The 18655-nt window shown below is 41.2% G+C and overlaps 1 protein-coding gene across 1 annotated transcript in view; it reads right to left on the reverse strand.

Annotated features, from left to right (window-relative positions):
• Nucleotides 1-6491: 6491 nt before the first annotated feature.
• PDHX (pyruvate dehydrogenase complex component X) overlaps nt 6492-18655 on the reverse strand; it is a 48784-nt gene continuing 36620 nt past the window's right edge. The window contains exons 10-11 of the mRNA XM_083838442.1: nt 10441-10505; nt 6492-8494 (exon numbers count right to left, since the gene is read on the reverse strand). Of these exons, the coding sequence (XP_083694568.1) occupies nt 8230-8494; nt 10441-10505 (330 nt within the window). The 3' untranslated portion in view covers nt 6492-8229. The remainder of the gene's footprint in view (nt 8495-10440; nt 10506-18655) is intronic.

Below are 18655 nucleotides of genomic sequence, written 5' to 3' on the forward strand. Positions count from 1 at the left end.
CTCATTAGCACTTGTTATGAGTTTAAGCAAGACATCACCTGCTTTGAAGACTATGAAAACTAGATTAGGCTCAAAATAGAAATGGACAGAGGAAGGACTCCTAATCTGCCCAAAAAAGATGCAATTTCTGTATTCGTCAACAGGAAAATGCAAATTGTTACCACATCTGATAATGTCCTGTAAGCACGACCAATTTATTTGAGAATTGATTCCAAAATAAGCCTGTAGATAACTTGTCTCTATTTTTTTTAAAGGAACAGCTTGAAAGTTATTTTCATTCAAATCTGTGTAGTGCTTATACTATGAAGTGAATAGTTAAGGTGTTCTAGAGTCTTTGTCACAATGAGAAAATGCATAAGCAATGTATTACACTCATCACATGTAGCTAACATTTAAACTTTGAGCCAGAAGTCTTACATTTTGGAAGGATAAGAAGAGTTTCAGAAGAAGATGCAAGTTCCTCCATCGGCCAGAAACCCCATTCCAGCTCCTATTTTCCATACAAAGAAGAGGAAACAGAGTGATGCTGTCTGCTGAGACAGAGAGAATATCAGAGCACACTGCTAATGACAATTGGGATGTGACAGAAACTACAAGTATCCACAAGGCTAACAGCCTTCATGGGTATTTAAGTTTGTAATTTATTTGGCAGGGAAGAAATTTGAAGTGCACCAAAGCTGCAGAATAAAACACAACTACACAAATCTTCATAAGAAAGGCAGCTGAATTGGGAATTAGTTGATGAACTAGGTTAACAGAGAGTATCCTGTACGGTTCAATTGCTTGAATCCCTTCAAAGTGAAGTGAACAGCACCCTATAATGTTACATAGACAATGCAAAAATCATGAAACTTTAGAAGAGAGAATATCTACTGCACTAACAATTGAATATATTTTTCATACAAGTGTGAACAAAAATAAAAAGGATCACAGCTGTCCTTTCTTCTTGTCTAGCTCTAGGCCACAGGAAAGGAACTTTTTAAAGTATAAAAAAGAATCTTCTCTTGATCCCTAATCTTTAAGGAGATAAACAATGGTATTTATTGACATAGCATGAATCATCTTCCTAGTACAGGTAATGAACAAACAGAAAAGTCTGTCATTTTCCAGCTAGTCATTTCTGGTAATGACACAAATGTTTAGCTTGCCAGGACAATCATTAAGGAGAGAGTGAAGAACAATATGGTTATTGTATCTGAATAACTATCTACCTTGATACCGTCAAGTCAAAGCAAAACAGACGTCAAAGGGAATACAAAGTGAGCACTTTACAAAATCTCCTTAACTAAAATTGACATCCAATCCTCCAGTTAATGTTTTGTGTCCCAGTTTAATTAACACATTGGCCTTCGGAATCTCCTTGATTCCTGCAAAATTTACTAGCTAGCATGTTTTTACAAATCACCAGCAAGTTATTGTGGACATCCGACTGCTTTACCCAAGCATGATTACAAAGGAGGAAATCATGGGAGCATGTAACTTTACAGCTTATGCTTAACTAAGGACATATTGAAAGATATTTTCAACTAAAGTGATCATCAGTTTTTCCTCTGTTTAATCTACTACGGATGTAATTGCCATGCTGATGTAAAGGAATCTGCTCACTGTGCCTTCAACATTTTAGGGACAATTGGAATATAACATCCAGTTCTGCAGGAAATGCCATACAGCTACCACGGTTTCTGCCTAATCTTAATTCCAACAGACCAGGGCACGTTAGTATTTACTATTCCTTCTTTATTTGCGTCAGGTGCTTTCCAAAACACTTCAAAAACAAACACTGAATCATCAAGCTAAAGTTTAAATTCAAGCATAATACCTACGTACTAAAATAGTTTAGTGATTATTTGCAGAGACCTTAACAGAGCCAGACTCTCAGAAAAACAGACTGCTCTGTCTGCCCTCTGCTGGCCTTTGTGTATTTCAATTTTCCATTTAAAATGAGTCCTTGACTGAAATAGCAGAAAATAGCAACACCATCAAGGCTTATACCAAGTAGATCCACCAGCAAGGAGTACATCAGTACCTTGATTCCTGTTTTTGAAGAACAATTCAGTGAACAGCTACACTTACAAAGATGAACATGCTCATTAATACACCTTCCTGGAAAGGAATTTTGCATAAATATGCACATTTCTGACAATTTACAAAATAAAGCAGTTTGTATAATATATTAAATATATTATTTATAATATATATAATATATAATATATTAAAATATAAAAAATATATAGATTAAAAAGTGCACTTCACATGCTTGGCTGTCAAACTACAAAATTCATTTTTCATGCTACATTAACATAGGCAGAAAGGGAACTAGTAGGAAACACTGAAGATTTTTCTCTATTGTGCTAATATCCTTTAAAGCTACTGCATCAGTGCTCATTTTCATTGCATCCTGAAACCACTGTTATGCTTATCTTAGATATAATCCTTCTGCAAGAACAATATCTACTCGTCTGAATTGAAGAAAAAAGAAATCATGTAATAAGTTTCTAACAACCCAGTATGCAAAGACTAACAATAAAAGAACAACTTTTGAGATACTCAGAAAGGGTTACCGAAACACTGACTGGACCATCATTTTAACTAATATTTGGAAACTTCAAGGATAGTGAAAAAATATTGTCGTAATAACCATACAAAAGAACACACACTGAACAACCATAATTTTTCTCTCTTTTCTGCAAATACATTGTGTTTTGTGACTATTCACATGGTATTCAATCCTTATTTAAATAAAAGAAAAAAAGGGAAATACAAACAGCAGGCTACAAACAGGTATTGGAGTATAAAAAATTGTGGGTGCTAGGTTACGTCCTGAATTATACTGCTTGACTGCTTATTAGCAACCTTCAGGGTAAAGGAAATTAATAGCTACTTATTTCTGCTCCATGGTGTACTATAGCACTAAATGAATATTTCTCCTGATCTAGAAAACTTAGAAAATTGAGAGCATATGGTCAGCTAGTTAGATTTTACTAGTTGGGCTGCAGTACTTCATAAATAGTAGTGAAGGATATTATATTTCAAAGCCTTGGGAAACAACAACAAACAAAAAACAAAACCAAAAACCCAAACATTCTCTAAATAGCATGAACCAGACTTGCCAGTTAAGTCAGACATGATCAGGAGACTTAAAAACAGCCCTTCCACAACATGGAAGTGGTATAGATGGTATAGAATGTAAATTGAAATATTACCTATGGGGAAGACAACAAATTTCTCAGATTACTAGAGTAACTGGTACAACGATGCAGTAAGTGACCTTGTAGCAATAAAAATAATCACCAATAAAAGCTCAATTTGAACAGGTAACTGAAAAGAAGTTTTATGTGACCTAATACAATGAAGGATGGTCCCTTGCTGCACTATACTATTGAGAATCACTCTCATACAGTTAAGCAGTTTCATTCAAATTCCGCATGTGGTCTGACTCCTAAAAGTTTCCTTCTAAACACAGTACCTGACTTGCACCAACGTTGAACGTCAATTTACAATCCCAAATTGAAGTTGTATAGGATCACCCAACTGTGTGTGACAGAGGAACATCGTGTGCATTAATCTGCAAATAAGACCACCACCACTACTACCTGCTTCAAAGAATGCTTGCTCTTTATCTAGCACTACCACAACGTACAGCTTTGTGGCTTACAGGAAGGGGCAGCTTGGTTGAATACCAGAAGAGAGCCTGTCTGTCACAACTATCCATCTCCTGCATTCTTTTCTAGCTTACACAGCTGTATGGACTATATGGGGTTTGGAAACAGATCAAAGAGGGTTTTGAACACATAGATACCGCATTCCTTGATAAGCAAGTCAATGACGTGCATCGCTGTGAATTCTTAAGACAATACTTCTACATTTTAGGAAAGGGGAAAAAATTCATCACCAACAATGCAGACCCAAGAAACCTAGATAAAAACTGTAAGGTTAAAAAAACCACAAGTCATAAAATGACCTGCTAGGTTCAGTAACGTATACATCTTGTAGTGTTATATAGCCTGCTTGCTTACAGAAAATTGCCTCATTGGCAAGAGGTTTCCTTGTAATATGGCTTCCTTCTGCCACAAGACAACATTTGGATACTTTTCAGCCCCCAAAGCTTTTAAAACTGTGTTTATGGTCATGTTTGCCGCATCAACTGCTCAGCTGCTCCATTTCCTATCCAATGTTTTTAGTTCCATGATACAGATTTTCACATCCTTGAAGTGGAGCGGTTGTAAAAGATACTGGGTTGTCCATTAGTGAGACCAAAATTCTTCTCCATAAAAACAACAAAAACATCTGTAGCAGAAGTGACGGAAATTAAGATTCCCAGTTGGCTGCTCAGGATCTTGCCCATTTTTGGTAAAGCATATAAATAAATTGTTTTCCTTACTGTGATTAACCCATAACTGAAAGTGCTAGGATAACCTGAGTAGTACTGAAAGGGGCTTGCAATGTGTGCATCAGATGGAAAAATCACCAACCCACCAATCCAGTTGACACTGGTCATTGTGCAACCATTACCCACTACACTTTATTTCCCTTGTTCTCAAGGAAATTACAATAATGTACAAATTTTTCAATGGACTTTAGAGAGGAAAAAAGTATTTATGGCCTGAAATAATACATAAAAAGACTCAGTAAAAACATAGAAGTCATGAAAAAAAACAACTAAATAAAAAAAGAAAATCCACTTCAAACCTACACTTTATCACCATAAAACTAATCAGATGACTAATCCTAAAGGCAACTTTATTTTCTTTCACTTTATGGCACAGCCTATTGCATATGAAAAACATGTCAAACATGACACTTAGTTCCAGTGATTCTGCATTAGTTTCCCCCAACTGCAGTTTCAATCTGAAATGACACGTACTTTAATGCAATCAAAATGCAACTTGCTGTACAATGCAGCGTATAAAAGCATGTATTCTGACTTTGTCACATTTATAGCTTGCTGATCAACTTTCAAATTCTGTTGTATCCAATAGGACTAATCTCTAGTTGAAATAAAAGAGTCTATTTTGTATGAATGGAGATGAACATGTGGACAAAAGGATTAGGTGGAAATAGGACTGTGCATTCACTTTGTAGGACTGAGGTTCTTTCAGGGATAATGTTTGGAAGACTAATTCCAGAAAATTTATTTTAGAAGGAATATATTGCAGGAAAAAAATATCCCCAAAAGTCAACAATTCTAAGAGCATAATTAGGGATTGAAACCTTACACATATAGTTCATGACTTGCCAAATATCACAAGTCCATAATAACTACCCCATAGTTTTTTCTAACTATACCCCTTTCAAGGAAAATTATATGAAGAAGGCAATTTTCACCAAGCATATCTTAAAGGCAGATAGTTCTAGCAGACAACAGCATAGTCATCAAATTTTAATTGTGTTTTAATTCTTCAAAAAGTTAGATGTGTTCATGGTATTTCTTGCTTAGGCATGTAAAAGATGTTAACAGATGTCATTTTAAAGAACAGAACAAAAAAATTATTTTTCATACAGGAAATTTTTACTTGAACTAACTTCAAATGTAAGCATAACCATTTCATATGCTTCACTTTGAGGTCCATTTTAGTCATTGCCCCCATTCCCAAATCCCTGAACTCTCCACAAGGATATTCATTGTTTTATTTTAATCCACATGAGCAACTCGTTAGCTCCCTTCTGCTAAAACTGTAGATGTTACCGAATGGTACAATTACTTAAGGAGAAGCATTTTGGGGGGCTCTGACTGCTATCACAACATGATTGAATTCCAGAGAGGTCCTTCACAGGCTGATGACTGACAAATCACATACATCCATTTTTCTGCCAAATGACAATGTTGGCAAGCAGGCAGACGTAAAGAAAACAGATTTAAAGTTTTTATTTGCTTTACTGAGAGACTGGCCCAGTTCAAAAGTTGCAAGGGTTTAATTAACCTGTAGAAAAAGTTGCATTGTCTTCATGTGTTTGTGTTAAATAGGGCAAGTATTAGCACCCACATGAATGAGACAGCATGATAAATGCAGTACATATATGCAACACTGCCTTCCAGTGGCTCCAAAAAAACTTTAAGTAAAATAGGCTGACTTGCTCTACATGAACTCAAGCACGCACACAAAACTGTAGATGTGTATACAAATCAGTCATGCAGCCCTTCGCTATAGTCAGCCAGAGAGCAGAATACAAGTGCTGGGGAGCACACACCAACACTACAGTGTACCTAGTACAAAAATGAAGATCACCGTATCAGGTTTTAAATTAGCCCGCAAACTCTCTTGTGCAGATTTACCTACACAAACAAATGAAAACGCATTAAGTACAATACATTACGGTTCCCTCCTCCCCCCTCGAAAGTACTATGGGATTAATAGACAACTTTGGAACAATTCATGGTCAACCATTTAAAACTGCAAATAAATCTTAAGCATGCAATTGTGAATAAAATTTCTCCGTGAAAAACTCCTGGAAATACCAGTAGATTACCATTATTATACAGTAAACTGAACTTAGTAATCAAAAGTTTATTCTCTCTTTACTGTTAGATTAACAGTTCATGAAATTTATTGTATTAGAACAAGCTAAAGTAACAAACTCATGTAATGAAAACTCTCAGCTCAGTATTAACTAAAAGTTTTTCTCTTGCAATTAGCTTTTTAAATTATGGCAGCAGCTCAACAAACAAGTCCTCTGAATCTTAAAAAAAAAAAAGTTCTTATAAAAAACCAGAATTAGACGAACTCCCAGAATACAACTGAATTTATATTTTCACCAGGTCCTGTAAACACAATTGTTTCATTACAAATTCATACTTTGGATGGTTCCACATTCACATGCATTCATTCAAACTCATGGTTCCATATTCATACACAGGAAAAAGAACAATCCATTTCTGTTCATTTAAACTTCAGGCCACTGCATTTATGACTCCGAGTTACAATTCAATATACAACTAATGATGAAACACTTTGTATTTACATCTTTAATCTATCCATTCAAAGAACAACATTAAAGAGCAAATTTTCAGTGTGCAAAATTTTCATACTGCAGCCTCCGTGAAATTAAAAGATCAAAGCCAGTTTTTCATCATAATATTGCTGGCACAAATAACTTGTTTTTTAAGCTAACCATAGTGTATCATAGAATACCTGAAAACAGTATTTTTCATATTTTGTGGTACTGAAGAAGAAATTTGAGTTGGGGCAACTTTGAAGGCAACTTTTTTTTTTTTTAAATTAAGCCAAAGAAAACCTGTTACTAATTAATTGTTGCTCTATTTTCCCCAGATATTGGTAACATCAAAAACTGAAATCAACCAAGCTGAGATTTCATCATTTCCAGAGAATACATTTATTCTGATATTCTGATTCTCATCTTTGCACTCATCTCAATGCATGAGATTAAGCAGCAGTCTTAAAATACTGAAAAAAATAGATGCCGCTACAATTTAAATGTGCTATAATGAGATCTAATTATATGAATGAAGCTGTGGATTCTATCAGATTATTTCGTATTTTGAGAAATTAATTTTTTCTATGATCTAATTTAGTCTCTCACATTTTCCAGTCATTTTTTTCCCCATTCCTCTCTCCAGTCAACTTGTTTTTTCTCAGTGCAGTTTGTAGTAAAGAAGAATGAAACCAAACAAAAACTTTTTTTTGGTTTATAACTTCTTTGCTCTTATGTAGGAATCCAATGAATTTTCTGTCAAAAGCTTATGAACCTTACTTCAATCTTATTTGGATGGTACAACATGCCAGACAAGCACTTTGCAAACTGAAAAACTACGGCAGCAATACAAATTAGCTACTCCACAACCTCAGTATTGATCAGGAGTCATAGCAGCACATTGCTCAGTTATAATTCTTGCTTACCTCACTATAAAAGCTAGATATTTAGCCCTTAGATGAAGCACCTCACTCCCTTTTAAATTTTATTAAGTTTTCTTAAGCTTTCTTTTACAGAGGAGATTGACTTTTCTATGCAAACATTATGTCCTATTAGTACTAAATGTTTAAAGAAATGTGGTATGTTAACTTTGAAGTGTTTTTTTAGCTTTACAATATAAAACCTGATCATTGGAAATGACTAAAAGCATGAAAATTAACAGTTTTTCATATTAATTCAATAAATTAAATATTTTAACTGTCTATCTCACACTATTTACTCCCCTCTAATGTACTTGGGGGTGTTTTTCTGTAACAGAGTTCTCTGTGTTGTCAAAACAGGAAGCAATCTTCACTGAGTTTAACACAAGGCAAGTCGTATCGGATTCTCAAGGTTTGCTTTCAAGGTCTCCAGAAACTTTGAAGCCAGTTCATCATCTACCACACGACCATCACTCGAAAGAGTCACTGTCATGAGTTGATGCTGCTTAAGCTTCTCATTCCCTTCTTCATCTTCCACAACCTTGAGCTCTGGTCTTGCTCGACCCACTGCTAGGATGCAGGCCTGTGGAGGGTTTATGACTGCAGTGAAATCGTTGATGCCAAACATGCCCAGATTGGAGATACTAAATGAAAAAGAAAAGAGTTATCAGTAATGTCAGAAATGACATCTCCTAGAAGAAGGTCTATATCTAAAGACTATTGTAGCTAATTTCTTTCCGAACGCCAAACTCATTAACTCACTACAAAGATCTGAACTGGATTTCAGTTGGGCATATTCAGACTCTTGGAGATCTGGGATTTTTTAATTACAACTAATGCACCTTTTTCTAGAGTCCTATTTCTTTACAGGAATACATCATTACATTACACCACAGTGATCACAAAGGCAGTTACAACACTTTTGCTGCATGGGAATATACAGTAATATTCACAGTTCCTTTGGACAGATAAATGCATCATCTCCAAGGAAGCACTGGATGTATTGCAACCTGCCAGAAAGCTACCAAAACAAAACAACTTGTGTAATTTCTGTCACTGGAGATCTAACCACAGATTTAAAAAAAAATAACACAAGAACTACCTGGCTTTCAAACACAGTCCCCACATGATAACGTTTTAAAATGATTTTATACTTTATTCATGGGCCCATAATGGCCTTTTTCAAAAACAATGTCTTCAGAGTACAGAAAAGAGGAAGAATAAAAGGAAATATGCTGAAATTCAGAAAGTAGACAAGCTTACTTTCATAAATATGGCTGACAGGAAAAGCAATATCTTCAAATAAATCTTTGCCTGTCCCTATTCTAAGCCAAATGCCTTTCAAATGAAACCTCACAACTTCAAGTTACAATAGCCAAACAGTATGTTTTGAGCATTTAGATTATCACTCAGGCACAGAAAAGCCTTATCATGCCTTTCTCTCTTGAAAACTTTGTCTGTGTCACCAGCTGGGAAGTGGTACATGAGGAGGGGCTGGACTCTTGTGATAGACTGTTCACCAGAGAAAGTTGGCCTACCATCTCCTCCTTCTGTTAAAGTTACTGCAAAAAGTGGAAAAAGATAATCTGTTATTCTCTCATGGGCCATTTGTGTTTAAGACGACATCCATGCCTCCACTGCTGCATTTACATAAGCTTTTTATGCTGAACAGCTTACAAATTTTTATGACCACTCCTCCAGCATGACACAGCCACTTATTCCAGACAGGTGCAGCCCAGGCACACTCTACTATATATTACAGCAGTATTTCTGCAGAAGAATGTCATTTCTAGCAGTATTCTCATCACAATTTTTCCATTATAGAAGAATATTAATGATGAACATTCAGACTTAGCTTTTAAAAACTGACAAAAAGAGAGGTAAGCTAAAATTTGTGTAACAAAAGTGTTCCTTGATGACGCTGTTTGGCAAGAAACACTTCACTTAACAGAAAAAAGTTCACTTAATAGAAAAAAATATCAAGTATATGCTACTATTTAAAATCTATCTGCTTTGGTTTTGATGTTTCAGTTAAAAGCAAACTGCAAGAGTTAGCACCACAGCTTTGCTATAGCACTTGTTGCCCCTCTAGAGACATTCTTCTAAATGAATTACAGACAAACAGGGCATTACTGTATGCTGTGCTACCTCTGACAATGAACTAATTTTTAAGTATTTATTTCAAAAACGATTATCAATGCATTCTCCTAATTAAAGGATGCAATTAAAGAAAAACAAGCAAAAAACCTTTCTTCTGCAATTGCAAAAAACTAAGTGTGAAAACAAAAGTCAGAACAGTCTTGGTATGAAAAACCTGAATTCATCAAAAAATGAAAAGCCAGAATCACAGCAGGCTCTGATGAAATAGACTTTTGAAAGCCAGTACCGAGATAATACTTTCTCCCAATACATGACATTCAGCCCAGGCTTGGCCCTCATAATCATCCCATGGAGTTTCATCCTAAACGAATCAAGATTTTAAAAGGTAATGCATGAATGGTAATGCATTAATTTAATTCATTAAAATGGCTGAGAATATAGCAGTTCTGAACCCACATTGCTTATACTGAACACTGCTAGAGAATGTTACCTAAAAGATCCTCCCTGGTACTCTTCAGGTAACAGCTTTCCATCTCTTGCTTTCTTTGCTAGAGCCTAAGGAAAATGAAATAAGAAAAAGATGAGGAACAAGGAAAAGAAATTAAAGTGTCGTAAGAGTTTCATTCTTTTTACTTCAGGAAGACATTTAAGTACCATACAGCCACAAAAAAAGTCATCTGCTTTTGGATTGTGGTGAGCATTTTAGCAACATTGTTGTTGTAGCTGCAATGATTTGACAAAAAAGACTAGGACACAAAGCTTCATTTTCCCAACTATATCAGCTATTCAATAAAAGCTGTTCTCTCACCTTACCAACTTTGCTTCAGTTTTCACAATGGAACCAGTTAGTCTTTCCTCCACAGTGTTTTTATATAACAGGAATATCTAGCAATATACTGATGAGACAAATTCACTGTATTCCTCAACATATTTGTCTAAAAAAAAAAAAGCCAGGTACTGGCATACTGTTTAAAAAAAAAAAATGCCAGAACTTTCTAGTAGATGGAGAATATAATTCTTTCAGCTAAGTATTCAGCTACCTTCAACATAAGTAAGACTTCCCTTCCTGCAGCCTCCATTTCATTCATGAGACTTTTCTGCATCTAAACACAACAGAATAAACTCTCCAGAAGAGTTTTCTTTGAAACACAGCCCAAGAAGTTCATACCATGTTCTAAGGTGATAAGATCACAGAGAAAAAGACCATTATGCATCCCTGTTGTGGTTTAACCCGGCTGGCAGCTAAACACCACACAGCCGTTCGCTCACCCTCCCCCCTCCCTCTCTGGGATGGGGGAGAGAAACGGGAAAGTGAAGCCTGTGAGTTGAGATAAAGACAGTTTATTAAGACAGGAAAATAATAATAACAATAATAATAATAATAGTGATAATGGTAATAGTATTAACAATAATAATGTGTACGAAACAAGTGATGCACAATGCAATTGCTCACCACCCGCTGACCGATGCCCAGCCTATTCCTGAGCAGCCCGGCCCCCCACCCCGGCCAGCCACCCCTATATATTGTTTAGCATGACGTCAGATGGTATGGAATACCCCTTTGGCCAGTTTGGGTCAGCTGTCCTGGGTCTGTCCCCTCCCAGCTCCTGCTGCACCCCCAGCCTGCTCGCTGGCAGGACAGAGCAAGAAGCCGAAAAGTCCTTGGCCTGGTGTAAACACTGCTCTGCAACAATTAAAACATCAGCATGTTATCAGCGCTCTTCTCATCCTAATCCAAAACATAGCACCCTACCAGCTACTATGAGCTACTTAACTCTGTCCTGACTGGAACCAGGACAGATATCCACCCCTTATTCCATACCATTTATGTCATGCTCAGGTTACACTCTGTCCAATACATTCTAATTAATCACCATTTTCATCTATGATATATAGCAATCATGGTAGTGATGACATACATTATTATATAATAATTAACATACTACAATTCAACTCATGGGCTATTCTCACCCAGTATCAAATCCCCTTGAGGTACACACCGGACCTCCCCATTCTTTTGCATTACCCACCAAGTGCATCCAGGTCCCTGAGCAAAAGCAATTCCACGAATGGGTTTGCCTTTTCCTGAGGCAGGAGTAGCCCAGACTGTTTTACCCAGCATGTTTCTTACGTGCACTACAGGAACTTTATCCCCTTCTACAGTGCGTAACAGGTTTGATTGGGCAGGTCCAGCTCGGTTGGCAGATCCCCTGGTATTGACTAACCAGGTGGCCTTTGCCAAATGTGTATCCCAATTTTTGAATGTCCCAGCACCCATTGCTTTCAGTGTAGTCTTCAACAGTCCATTGTATCGTTCAACTTTTCCAGAGGCTGGTGCATGATAGGGGATGTGATACACCCACTCAATACCATGTTCTTTGGCCCAAGTGTCTATAAGGTTGTTTCGGAAATGAGTCCCGTTGTCTGACTCAATTCTCTCTGGGGTGCCATGTCGCCATAAGACTTGCTTTTCAAGGCCCAAGATAGTGTTCCGGGCGGTGGCATGGGGCACAGGTTATGTTTCCAGCCATCCGGTGGTTGCTTCCACCATTGTAAGTACGTGGCGCTTGCCGTTGCGGGTTTGAGGGAGTGTGATGTAATCAATCTGCCAGGCCTCTCCATATTTATATTTCAGCCATCGTCCTCCATACCAAAGAGGTTTTGACCGTTTGGCTTGCTTGATTGCAGCACATGTTTCACAGTCATGAATAACCTGTGCTATAGTGTCCATGGTCAGGTCCACCCCTCGATCACGAGCCCATCTGTATGTTGCATCTCTACCTTGATGGCCTGAGGTGTCATGGGCCCATCGGGCTATAAATAATTCACCTTTATATTGCCAGTCCAGGTCCACCTGAGCCACTTCAATCTTAGCAGCCTGATCCACCTGCTGGTTGTTTTGGTGTTCTTCAGTAGCCCGATTCTTGGGCACATGAGCATCTACATGGCGTACCTTTACAACCAGGTTCTCTACCCGGGCAGCAATATCTTGCCACAATGCCGCAGCCCAGATGGGCTTGCCCCTGCGCTGCCAGTTGTTCTGCTTCCATTGCTGTAACCACCCCCACAGGGCATTTGCTACCATCCATGAATCAGTATAGAGATAGAGAACTGGCCACTTTTCTCGTTCAGCAATATCTAAAGCCAGCTGAATGGCTTTTACTTCTGCAAACTGACTCGATTCACCTTCTCCCTCAGCAGCTTCTGCAACTCGTCGTGTAGGACTCCATACAGCAGCTTTCCATCTCCGATGCTTTCCCACAATACGACAGGACCCGTCAGTGAACAAGGCATATTTCTTCTCATTTTCTGGTAGCTTGTTGTACAGGGGGGCTTCTTCAGCACGAACCACCTCCTCCTCTGGTGATATCCCAAAGTATTTGCCTTCTGGCCAGTCCATAATCACCTCCAAGATTCCTGGGCGACTGGGGTTTCCTATTCGAGCCCGCTGAGTAATCAGTGCAACCCACTTGCTCCATGTAGCATCAGTTGCATGATGCGTAGAGGGGACCCTTCCTTTGAACATCCAGCCTAGTACCGGCAGTCGGGGTGCCAGGAGGAGCTGCGCTTCAGTACCGACCACTTCCGAAGCAGATCGAACTCCTTCATATGCTGCCAATATCTCCTTTTCAGTTGGAGTATAGCGGGCTTCAGATCCTCTGTATCCCCGACTCCAAAACCCCAGGGGTCGACCTCGAGTTTCCCCAGGTTCTTTCTGCCAGAGGCTCCAGGTGGGACCATTCTCTCCGGCTGCGGTGTAGAGCACATTCTTTACATCTGGTCCTGTTCGGACTGGCCCGAGGGCTACTGCATGAACTATTTCCTGCTTAATTTGTTCAAAGGCTTGTCGTTGCTCAGGGCCCCATTCAAAAGCATTCTTCTTACGGGTTACTTGGTAGAGCGGGTTTACAATCAGACTGTAATTTGGAATATGCATTCTCCAAAACCCCACGACACCTAGGAAAGTTTGTGTTTCTTTTTTGCTAGTTGGTGGAGACATAGCTGTTATTTTGTTGATCACATCCATTGGGATTTGACGGCGTCCATCTTGCCATTTTATTCCTAAAAACTGGATCTCTCGTGCAGGTCCTTTAACTTTATTCTGTTTTATGGCAAAACCAGCCTTCAGAAGGATTTGGACTATTTTCTTCCCGTACGGCCAATTCCCTCAGGTACTGAATTCCCTTCTCCATGGTGGTCCATTTGCTTGGTAAACATACAAGTTCTTCCTTGAAGAGATACCTTTCCTTCACAGCTGACAGGAGACGCCTCCAGAGGCTGCGAGATTGTGCTCCATCTCCAATTGCTTTGTCAATGCATGCGTCCCTAGCAAGGGATCCCAGCCGCCTGGCTTCCTTGCCCTCCAATTCCACATAATTGGCTCCCGTGTCCCAGCACCGGAGCAGCCAGGTGACAAGCTGCTCGCCTATACAGCGACCAAAATCTTTTCGCACATCTCGTAGCTCACGCTGGTATAGAGTCCGGGTAATTATTGTTGATTTTTCGACATCCTCATCCTCATCTTCAGTCTTCTGCACCTTTGATGGCCGGTGTAGAGTCCGGGTAGTTACTGTTGATTTTCCGACATCCTCATCCTCATCTTCAGTCTCCTGCACCTTTGATGGCTGGTATGGAGTCCGGGTAGTTACTGTTGATTTTTCGCCATCCTCATCCTCATCTTCAGTCTCCTGCACCTTTGATGGCCCAGCCTCGTCTTCACTACGCCCAGACTTAGCAGAAGACTGTCTGCGTTTTAAACGACCTGAGCCTCTATACCATTTTTTCACCTTGTCTACAGGGGCAACTTGCACTGCTACAGCTCGTTTCTCTGACCCAGCCACAGGGTCTGCCACAGGGGTTGGAATACCCTCTGCGGGGTCAACTTGCACTGCTACAGCTCGTTTCTCTGACCCAGCCACAGGAGTGGGAGCAGCTGCACGAGCTGGGGCAGCTGCAGGAGCTGGAGCGGCTGCAGGGGCTGGAGCTGGAGCGGCTGCAGGAGCTGGAGCGGCTGCAGGAGCTGGAGCGGCTGCAGGAGCTGGAGCTGGAGCGGCTGCAGGAGCTGGAGCTGGAGTGGCTGCAGGGGCTGGAGTGGCTGCAGGAGCTGGAGCGGCTGCAGGAGCTGGAGCTGGAGCGGCTGCAGGAGCTGGAGCTGGAGCGGCTGCAGGAGCTGGAGCTGGAGCGGCTGCTGGAGCTGGAGCGGCTGCAGGAGCTGGAGCTGGAGCGGCTGCAGGAGCTGGAGCTGGAGCGGCTGCAGGAGCTGGAGCGGCTGCAGGAGCTGGAGCTGGAGCGGCTGCAGGAGCTGGAGCGGCTGCAGGAGCTGGAGCTGGAGTGGCTGCAGGGGCTGGAGCGGCTGCAGGAGCTGGAGCTGGAGCGGCTGCAGGAGCTGGAGCTGGAGTGGCTGCAGGGGCTGGAGCTGGAGCGGCTGCAGGAGCCGGAACGGCTGCAGGAGCTGGAGCGGCTGCAGGAGCTGGAGCTGGAGCGGCTGCAGGAGCTGGAGCGGCTGCAGGAGCTGGAGCTGGAGCGGCTGCAGGAGCTGGAGCTGGAGCGGCTGCAGGAGCTGGAGCTGGAGCGGCTGCAGGAGCTGGAGCGGCTGCAGGAGCTGGAGCTGGAGTGGCTGCAGGGGCTGGAGCGGCTGCAGGAGCTGGAGCTGGAGCGGCTGCAGGAGCTGGAGCTGGAGTGGCTGCAGGGGCTGGAGCTGGAGCGGCTGCAGGGGCTGGAGCTGGAGCGGCTGCAGGAGCCGGAACGGCTGCAGGAGCTGGAGCGGCTGCAGGAGCTGGAACTGGAACGGCTGCAGGAGCTGGAGCTGGAGTAGCTGCAGGAGCTGGAACTGGAGCGGCTGCAGGAGCTGGAGCGGCTGCAGGAGCTGGAGCTGGAGCTGGAGCGGCTGCAGGAGCTGGAGCTGGAGCGGCTGCAGGAGCGGGAGCTAGGTTGCTAGTAGCATCAATTGCAGCTCGATAGGCACAAGCCAGACCCCAGCACGCTACAGTGATTTGTGTCACTTTGGAACTGCCAGAGTCATGACACCTTTTTTTCAAGCATTCTGCCAGCTTTTTAGGATCTTGCAGTTGTTCAGGGGTGAATGTCCAAAACACTGGAGGTGACCACTGCTCTAGAAACCTGCCCATATCCTCCCACACTCCCTGCCACTCGCAACTATCCCGCCTCAAGACAGATCTCCGGATGAGATTCCTAAGTAGTTGTTTAACCCTCCACAAAATCTGAAGCGCATTCAGGAGACATAACAACAAGAGCAGGCTGGTCTGAGTATCCCAAGGATATTCAACATCTCGGAGAACCACCGTAACTAACTCGGGGGATAAGAGGGTGGTGGTGAAGGAGAAAGGGAGAGTGAACAGGTAGGGAAACGTCTTCCCCTGTCCCCTTCACAGATTGGCTCCCTAACGAAAACAGGCAATAGGTGTAATTGCTAATAGCTTCCGAGATATGGGTTCCAAAGTATAGAGTCGATGTCAGTGCTGAGTACAAATACCAGGTTAAAGTCGTGACCAGATATTTCATCATTTCATAAGCCATTGTTACACCGCACAGTACCATAACAATCTTAAACCAGGGCCCGGAAAGGATAAACAGTGCAACAGGGAGCACATACAGAAAGTAACGCACCATACAACTCAATTTGGAATACAGGTACAGCAGACTGGAGATTAAGGCAATCAACATCGTGACTAGCAACTATTAAGCAGGTCCAATACTTATACCAATTTTAGTTTAACACACTCTGGTCAGATTTGTCGATATCTCAACCCTTCGGGCCCCACGTTGGGCGCCAAAAAGACTGTTGTGGTTTAACCCGGCTGGCAGCTAAACACCACACAGCCGTTCGCTCACCCTCCCCCCTCCCTCTCTGGGATGGGGGAGAGAAACGGGAAAGTGAAGCCTGTGAGTTGAGATGAAGACAGTTTATTAAGACAGGAAAATAATAATAACAATAATAATAATAATAGTGATAATGGTAATAGTATTAACAATAATAATGTGTACGAAACAAGTGATGCACAATGCAATTGCTCACCACCCGCTGACCGATGCCCAGCCTATTCCTGAGCAGCCCGGCCCCCCACCCCGGCCAGCCACCCCTATATATTGTTTAGCATGACATCAGATGGTATGGAATACCCCTTTGGCCAGTTTGGGTCAGCTGTCCTGGGTCTGTCCCCTCCCAGCTCCTGCTGCACCCCCAGCCTGCTCGCTGGCAGGACAGAGCAAGAAGCCGAAAAGTCCTTGGCCTGGTGTAAACACTGCTCTGCAACAATTAAAACATCAGCATGTTATCAGCGCTCTTCTCATCCTAATCCAAAACATAGCACCCTACCAGCTACTATGAGCTACTTAACTCTGTCCTGACTGGAACCAGGACAATCCCCTAGCGTGTTTCTAGCTTAGTGGACTCCTTAGACAGAACCAGTGGGAATGATGATGAGTAATTCTTGCAGTACGTGTCACATCAGGAGGAAAGGACCCTGTGGAGCCCAAAAGAAATGGCACCCCAAAGTGGGTCAAGAGCCAGTTATTCAAGCCAGCAAGCTGTTCCTACACCTTTATATAGAATCCAATGGAAATGTGGTGACTGGAAATGTGCAGGGTGACTTCTCCATTAGTAGCAATCTTTTCCAAAGTAGGAGCTCTTCAAATGACAGCATAGACTGGCATGGGAATATACAGAAGAGGCGATCTATCCTATTCACATGCAATACATTTAGTGTTTTTGGCATATAATATATTTATTCTGCAGGTGGAAAAGTGCATGGAGAATGTCAAGTTGTGACCGTTCCAGCATTATGACATCGTATGACAAAAATAGCCATTTCCAAAAGCACAGTCAGGGAAGTAGGCTCAGATCTCAGTTACTGGGGAAGACTGATAAAAGCAACAGTCTGTTTGCATTTTCCTCCTTCTGCTCAAAATAATAAAAAAATAATTATAGTTTCTAAGCATTTAATTATGCTAGGGAAATACAAGTGGAAGTGAATGGAAAAAAAAGTCTGATTATCACCTCACGAAAAAAAGTAACATATCACATCTATGAAACTTTCTTGGAGAAAAAGATTCCAGGAATCCCGTTTTCCAGGAATTTTCTTCTTCCTTTTTAGGAGTTCTACTGCTGCTTTCTATGATTTTTTCCACGTTCTTTCTAGGAATCACCCTTCTTTCCAGGAATTTACCTTTCTGCCCCACATACCCTCTTTTTTTTTTTTTTTTAAAGCCTGATTTCTGGGAATCGCTCCCTTTGCATTCCATAAGTTTTCTACATGCTTTCCATGAATATCCTATCAAGTGCTCTCCAGGAATATCTGTGTTTTCTAGAGATTTTTTAAGTGCTTTCTAGGAACCCTCTCTCCCACAGATGTGCTTTCCAAGAATCACATATGCTTTCTATGAATATCACCATCCCAAGAGGTCATTTCTATGAACCCTCACTGCCCTTCTTTCAAGGAATTCTTCCCCACCATGAAGAAATCCCTCTCTGCTTTCCAGTTTTCCAAGTGCTTTCCAGGCATTTTCCACAGGATTTCTAGAAGTCCACCTCCCTTCCCTGATGGGCTTTCTAGGAATTTTCCATGCCATTTCCAAGACCCCTCTTCCCTCAACATGATTTTTTCCAGGAAAAAAAAAAAAAAAATCACTCCCCTTCTACTGTCTAGGGATTTTCCATGTTTTCTCAAAAATCCTAGATGTTTCCC

Source organism: Anser anser (genome assembly GCF_964211835.1).
Source record: "Anser anser genome assembly, chromosome: 5".
Taxonomy (NCBI): Eukaryota; Metazoa; Chordata; class Aves; order Anseriformes; family Anatidae; genus Anser; species Anser anser.